The sequence below is a fragment of the Poecilia latipinna genome, unplaced genomic scaffold (genome assembly GCF_001443285.1).
Source record: "Poecilia latipinna isolate Pla-1442-1.1 unplaced genomic scaffold, P_latipinna-1.0 Scaffold2482, whole genome shotgun sequence".
In the NCBI taxonomy this organism is placed as follows: domain Eukaryota; kingdom Metazoa; phylum Chordata; class Actinopteri; order Cyprinodontiformes; family Poeciliidae; genus Poecilia; species Poecilia latipinna.
Window position 1 is genome coordinate 14,956 of NW_015115098.1, and position 8,337 is coordinate 23,292.

Consider the following 8,337-nt stretch of genomic DNA (forward strand, 5'->3'; position numbering starts at 1 on the left):
ACAGATGAATCCCCCTGATAAATATCCAGAGTCACATCTAAAGAATCCTGAGAGGCTGGAAGGACAAATAGAGAGAATAAATCTTTAAATCAGTGTGTTAAAATTAATATATTTAAATATTAGAGGCTTTTCTTTCAACCATTTAATTACATAATCCCATTTCTCTACATTACTACTTTTTGCAGTGCTATACAGCAATAGGGGAAAAAATCCAGAGTTAATGAAATCAATTCTTATGTGAATCATTTTAGCTAGGATAACAATATGTGGCCCTTTGGAAAAGCAACTGTTGGTCAACGCTAACAGAAAATGTCCCTTCCAGCCCAGTTTAATGTAAGCATTGGAGTGATATTATCATTATTAATATTATTTGCTGGATTCCTTTTGACTAACTCTGATAGTCAACAACCATATTATTTGCTTTTGATTAAACTCTTAATTTTTTCCCTTCCAGTTGGTACATTTGGTACAACTGGAGTGTGGAGATTACAACCTGAAGAGGTTATTTCAACAAGCTGGTTACTGAGACTGAACAGCACAGAGAGGCTCTGCTGCCCTAAGCTGGATATTGAACAGCTCCAGAACCTCATTTATATAATCTTTTACACTCAGCCTAACTAAACTACCTGGTACCTGAGGCAGGACTGGGCTCCCTGCCTACAGTGTTGCTTTAGGGTTTTTCCCAATATGGTAAAAACCAGGATTCCTCTCTTTTTATTCCACCCTGTTAAGGTTTTACTGAAAATGAGTCTGAAATCAACAACTTGATATCATTAGATAAACCTGCTTTCTTTGTTTTCTATGGAGTTTATATCAGTTATCTTTACTGCTGATGTCTCCATGTAATAAGTTCCCACCAGTAAAATCTGATACATTTCAGCCAAAATAAGTTGAATCCACAAAGTGATGAGATATTTAACTAATAGATGATGAAGACTCTCTGACAGCTGTAGGATTTAGTTTATCTGTCAACTACATAATGATTATCTGGACAGAATATCTGTCATTGAATAATTATTGAAAACTGAAAAATATCTATAGAAAAATAAAACATTCTAGGAGATAAAGGTTAGTTTGATCATTTTATGAAATCTATTAACCAACACCATGACCATAAATCAGCTCAATGGTTGCTGAGTGACCATATTTAACCAAGATTATTTATTAGACATTACAAACCAGGAAACAACTGGTTTTAATAACTGGGAGGAGTGAAAGGTAGCTGACCTTTGACATGCAGCTGAACGCCAGACAGAGCTGTTTCCTCCTGATTCTCAGTCATGCTGCAGATGTAGATGCCGCTGTCTAAAAGTTGAGGGTTTCTCAGAGCGAGGCTGAAGTCACCAGAGTCCAGAGCATCAGGTATCATTGAAGTTCTTCCTCTGAAAACCTCATTTTGTGCATGTAGTTCGTCTGCTAAGGCCCGTTGATGGACAGTGTTGGGATTGAGATCAAAGCGACTCCATTTCACTGTAACAATGTCTTGTAATTTATGGCTGATCTGACAGGGCAGATCGACAGACGGTTCCCCCTCCTGAACCTCCACAGTCACAGCCAAAGAATCCTGAGAGGCTGGAAGACAAATAAAGGACAAGTTTTAAATCAGTTTATTAAAATAAATACATTTAAACCAAAGACATGCAGTCTATTGAATATTTAATTTACTATTGATCAAACTGTGTCCCAGTTCTCTGTATTTCTAAACAATTTTTCAGTTATGAAGAGTGATTGAAAAACAGAAAAGGATCATTTCCACAATTTCATCAAGTTAATTATTTACAATAATCCTGCATTTCTTCATATGTAAATAACACTATATACACCTGAGGATGCAAGAGGCAGAGAGGACAGAATCACCTGCTAACAACATGTAGATCTTTGAAATTAAACTTTTAGTCAACTATATATTTCCCCTTGACTCCAGCTAACATGAGGTAGAGCCGTTTTATTAACAGCTTCAGGTCTGAATGTCTGCACTTGTTCAGGCTAACCATGCATACAACTCTTCTTTGGGAATTTAAAGGTCAATAAGAGGATTTTAAACTATATTCTGTAACCGATAGAATCACAGAATATATTTTAAATTGGTTCAAACCTATGAGCTCCTGTTAAGAGTTGAGCTGTAACAATCTGAACAAGCTGCAGGCATGAAAGAGAGACCAGAGCCCAAGACAGGCTACGATCACACAGCAGGCAAATACGACTTAAATCCTCTTTTTTTTTGCTGACATGTGGCCTATATGTGGCTTTTTCCTGGCGGTCTTAATGGCTCATTTCCTATAATTTCACCCCCATAAAAATCTGATCTGAGCCACTCAATCCAACACTGTATCTGAATGAGTGACACTAATTCAGATACATATCTGATTGTTTTCAAAGTATCTGCAGTCAAAACGGTCATGTTGCATTTTATGTGACTTTTATGTCATTGATGTGAGACATGCATCATTATTCTGTAGAAGAAAAAAACAGAATGTAAACAACAGATGAAAATTATGATTATTATGAAATTATATCAGGTTTTGTCACTGAAGAGAATCACATCACAATCAAACCACACAGAAGTCTCACTGCAGTTGGGTTTGCTTAACAAAAATTAAGATCATGCTTCCTTATAACAGACCCAATGGAAATAAAAGTGACCCCAGAATGAAACCCTGTGGAGCCCTGCATGTAGGTGGTGCTGAAGTGGAATAAACATGGTCAACATTAACACAAAGTGTCTGTCAAAGCAGAACCACTTTAACTTTGCTCCTGTAATCCTAATCCAGTGTTGTAACCATGACAAAAGGAAACTGTGACCCCAAGAGAAACCTGAGCTACACAGAGCTGCTGATAACTGCAGACCAAAACTAGTCTGTAGATAGTCTACACTACTAGATCGACTAATGAGGGGAAAGAAAAACAGCAAAAAAGATTCATTTGTATATCTGAGGCAGAATGATCCACTGAACAGTTTCCTGTTTCCACTATGAACAGTTGCTTTCAGCTCACTGAGAGGCAGTTTGTAATCTACTGTCAATCAGCCGTGCCAGAACTTGTTACAGTAGAGATTTAAATTTTACTTTGACACTATTTGTTATTAAGCTTCTGCAAGGACATGATGCTACAGTGATGCTATATGTATCTGGATGATGTATTTACCATAAAGAGACTCTTTATAGACTATTTTATACTGATTCTGAAAATGACTTCAGAATAAACTTGAAAGAATCAAATTTTTTTATCAGAAAGACCAAGGACCTACATTTTAAAACATTGCTGTGGCCTTAGTTGTACCTGGTAATTATTTTACTGACCGTGAAGAAGGTAAAAAAATAAAGATCAGCTGAATAAACTTCAGCTTGAAGAGAGGAAACATATCTTACCGTATAGCAGGAACAAAAACACAGCAAAAAGCTCCATCTTCCTCGATATAAAACACCAAGTCTTCTAAATAATTTCTTTATAACTCTCTGAAATAGTTTCTCTGGACAAACTGAAAGCAAACTGAAAGTTCACTCTGCTGTTGATCTAAGATCTACCAGTAAAACCAGTTTTCATTGTTCCGGGTTGGATCAGACCAGCTGGTACGTAAACAAACCAAGTCTGGACAAGAATTACAGATTAAATGATGGTGAGATCAACTAGTGAAAATCTATGGCAACACAGATGTTGGTGCTCCATTGATTTACTGATTTGAACTGAACTAAAGTGAATTTTTTTAGGTGCATTTTGCTTCCAGCTTCTTCCTATGTGNACATAGTTCAGTCAGCTTGATGACTCGACTTTATAACTGTTCAGTAAAACATATTTTTTACTCGGATATGTTTTTTATTTCATGAAAATCATTTGCCAAAACCCTGACCATAAATCAGCTCAATGGTTGCTGAGAGACCATATTTAACCAAGATTATTTATTAGACATTACAAACCAGGAAACAACTGGTTTTAATAACTGGGAGGTGTGAAAGGTAGCTGACCTTTGACATGCAGCTGAACGCCAGACAGAGCTGTTTCCTCCTGATTCTCAGTCATGCTGCAGATGTAGATGCCGCTGTCTAAAAGTTGAGGTTCTCTCAGAGTGAGGCTGAAGTCACCAGAGTCCAGAGCATCAGGTATCATTGAAGTTCTTCCTCTGAAAACCTGATTTTGTCCACGCAGGTCGTCTGCTTCGTCCCGTTGATGGACAGTGTTGGGATTGAGATCAAAGCGACTCCATTTCACTGTAACAATCTCTTCTAATGTTTTGCTGATCTGACAGGGCAGAACGACAGACGGTTCCCCCTCCTGAACCTCCACAGTCACAGCCAAAGAATCCTGAGAGGCTGGAAGACAAATAAAGGACAAGTTTTAAATCAGTTTATTAAAATAAATACATTTAATCCAAAGACATGCAGTCTATAAATATTTAATTTACTGTTGATCAAACTGTGTCCCAGTTCTCTGTATTTCTAAGTGCTTTTTCAGTGTTATGAAGACTGAAAAACAGAAAAGGATCATTTTCACAATTTCAGCAAGTTAATTATTTACAATAATCCTGCATTTCTCCATATGTGAATAATACTATATGTAAGTGAGGATGGAAGAGGCAGAGAGGACAGAATCACCTGCTAACAACATGTAGATCTTTGAAATTAAACTTTTAGTCAACTATAATTTCTCTCCACTTCACATGAGGTAGAGCCGTTATTAACAGCTTCAGGTCTGAATGTCTGCACTTGTTCAGGCTAACATGCATACAACTCTTCTTTGGATATTTAAAAGTCAATAAGAAGATTTTAAACTATATTCTGTAACCGATAGAATCACAGAATATATTTTAAATTGGTTCAAACCTATGAGCTCTTGTTAAGAGTTGAGCTGTAACAATCTGAACAAGCTGCAGACATGAAAGAGAGACCAGAGCCCAAGACAGGCTACGATCACACAGCAGGCAAATACGACTTAAATCCTCTTTTTTTTTGCTGACATGTGGCATATATGTGGCTTTTTCCTGGCGGTCTTAATGGCTCATTTCCTATAATTTCACCCCCATAAAAATCTGATCTGAGCCACTCAATCCAACACTGTATCTGAATGAGTGACACTAATTCAGATACATAGCTGATTGTTTTCAAAGTATCTGCAGTCAAAACGGTCATGTTGCATTTTATGTGACTTTTATGTCATTGATGTAAGACATGCATCATTATTATGGAGCAGAAAAAGCCAGAATATAAAATTATGATTATTATTATGTAATTATGTAAGAAGGTTGTGTCACTAAAGAGAATCACATCACAATCAAACCACACAGAAATCTCACTGCATTTGGGTTTTGTTGGGTATTTTTCCTTTCGAACCTTCATAAAAAGAAGCACAGACAACGTATATGAATTTTATGACCAAGCTTTTGCAAAAGGTGAAGACTCAGCAAACTGCTCCTCTGAGCCGTTCACTGAGCGTCTAAAGACCTTTGGTTACAGCTTGTCTTTTATTATCAAGCAAAAACAGGGAGGACAGGTAAGGAAGACAGCAGAGACAAAAAATACTACTGCACCCAGACAGTTTCTAACATAGGGAGTATTCTGGTTGATAAGGAGGCACCTGTGGAAAGTAATTTAAGGTCTGGGAAACACACAGTTAACTGTTTCACATGAAGACGAACAGGCAGATGTGACCTCCAGATCAGTTTATACACACATAAGGAAGAGAACACTTTAAACTAAAAATCACAATAATACTGAATGTTGATTAACTATTGATTAACGTTAGACTCAATATGAACTAAAGTAATAATAAAATGATAATACCAAAAATCTCTAACAGGTTTGCTTAACAAAACTAACTATCATGCTTCCTTATAACAGACCCAATGGAAATAAAAGTGACCCCAGAATGAAACCCTGTGGAGTCCCGCATGTAGGTGGTGCTGAAGTGGAGTAAACATGGACAACAGTGGTTCTGTCAGAGCGGAACCACTCTAACATTGCTCCTGTAATCCTAATCCAGTGTTGTAACCATGACAAAAGGAAACTGTGACCCCAAGAGAAACCTGAGCTACACAGAGCTGCTGCTAACTGCAGACCAGGATTAATAATATTATCTACTAATGAGGAGAAAGAAAAACAGCAAAAAAAGATTCATTTGTGCATCTCTGAGGCAGAATGATCCACTGAACAGTTTCCTGTTTTTTACTATGAGCAGCTACTTTCAGCTCACTGGGAGGCAGCGAAATGTAATATAATCTCATCTGTCAATCAGCCGTGCCAGAACTTGTTACAGTAGAGATTTAAATTTTACTTTGACACTATTTGTTATTAAGCTTCAGCAAGGACATGATGCTACAGTGATGCTGTATGTCTCTGGATGATGTATTTACCATAAAGAGACTTTTTAGTTGCCATAATTTTTATGCTGATTCTGAAAATGACTTCACAATAAACTTGAAAGAATCAAACATTTTTTATGACAAAGAGCAAGGACCTACATTTTAAAACATTGCTGTGGCCTTAGTTGTACCTGGTAATTATTTTACTGACTGTGAAGAAGGAAAAAAAATAAAGATCAGCTGAATAAACTTCAGCTTGAAGAGAGGAAACATATCTTACCGTATAGCAGGAACAAAAACACAGCAAAAAGCTCCATCTTCCTCGATATAAAACACCAAGTCTTTACTAAATTATTTCTTTATAACTCTCTGAAATAGTTTCTCTGGACAAACTGAAAGCAAACTGAAAGTTCACTCTGCTGTTGATCAAAGATCTACCAGTAAAACCAGTTTTCATTGTTCCGGGTTGGATCAGACCAGCTGGTACGTAAATAAACCAAGTCTGGACAAGAATTACAGATTAAATGATGGTGAGATCAACCAGTGAAAATCTATGGCAACACAGATGTTGGTGCTCCATTGAGTTACTGATTTGAACTGAACTAAAGTGAATTTTTTTAGGTGCATTTTGCTTCCAGCTTCTTCCTATGTGGGAAGATGGATGAAGATATTTGTAAAAACAGTTTTGGCATAGTTTGACCTCAAGTCACTGCTGTAGTCTAGAGAGAATCTCATTTAGCACATATACCAAAGTTTTAATTATATTATAATAATCCATCTGACAGTAGTAGTTCACCTGCCTAAATACAGGATGATTGTATTTTAAACAAAAAATAATTATGATCCACTCTTTTAACAGAAAACAAAATAAATATGTAATAATGAGAGGCTTGTAGGAGAACCAGATGTAATTGAAAGGTAATAATAATGAAAACAAAGAAACTTATAATGGTGACATAAGAACAGGACATGGAGCTGAGACGATCAGGATGGAAGAAACCAGAACTGAACAATGGAGACCAAGGAGCTTAAATACTGAGAGAAAAACTAAAGAAAAGAGTCAAACCAGAATCTACAGAAGACGAGAAATAAGTAAAACAAAGTAAATTAAACTATAAAGTAAGACCTTAAAGACAAACAATAAGGAACAAACCATAAATTATTAGCATAGAAACAAGTAAATAGAATATTTATTGGACACTTAAATCCACTGAATATAAAATAATATCATGTTAACAGATAAATCAGTTAAAGTTTAGGAGACAAAGATCAGTTTGATGACTCTCGTTTCTATAAAACACATTTTTCCCCTCAGGTGAGTTTCTGGTTTGATTCATAATAAGTTCTCTGGAAATGAAAATAAAAAAATGTCAGAAACCAGATCAGCAGGTCCAACACACACACACACACACACACACACACACACACCCCCACACACACACACACACACACACACACACACACACACACACACACACTGATGTTTGCCAAACCCTGACCTGAGATCAACTCTACAGGATCTTCCTGAAACCGCCTTCAAAAAGTATTTATTAGATGTGATCAAACAGGAAATAAGGTTTCTAGACTAAGATTTGTTTAAACTCAAGAGAAAAAATGATAATTTTGTTAACTGGGTGATTTTGTTGCTGTGATGCCTGGCTGTAGGAAATACAGACTGTGCATCAGCAGAGGAGTTCAGGTAATTATTGTTAATCAGAAGCATTTTTACAGATGATTGAGGCTCTGAAAAATCAGCTCTGATGAAGAAACTTTTCTCTGATATTTAAAGACTCACTGCAGAAATAAGTTGATCCTGTTTTTAACTCAGTGTGTGGTTGGAGGGTGTGGGGGGAGATGCCAGCACAACTGTTCTGGCATTTATTCTTCAAGACATGAGGAAAAAGTGAACATATTAACTCAAATGAATAATTTTTTAAAAGTATTTATTCTATATATTTAACCTCGAATGTGACACTATATTCAGGTGCATCTCAAAAAAATTTTAATTTATTGAAAAAATAAAATTTTGTCTCTTGTTTCAGAAA

The 8,337-nt window shown here is 36.3% G+C and overlaps 1 protein-coding gene across 1 annotated transcript in view; it reads right to left on the reverse strand.

Moving 5' to 3' along the window:
* Positions 1-1,195: 1,195 nt before the first annotated feature.
* LOC106937990 (uncharacterized) overlaps positions 1,196-8,337 on the reverse strand; it is a 68,730-nt gene continuing 61,588 nt past the window's right edge. The window contains exons 13-15 of the mRNA XM_015019780.1: positions 5,288-5,324; positions 3,963-4,307; positions 1,196-1,572 (exon numbers count right to left, since the gene is read on the reverse strand). Coding sequence (XP_014875266.1) covers positions 1,196-1,572; positions 3,963-4,307; positions 5,288-5,324 — 759 coding nt within the window. The remainder of the gene's footprint in view (positions 1,573-3,962; positions 4,308-5,287; positions 5,325-8,337) is intronic.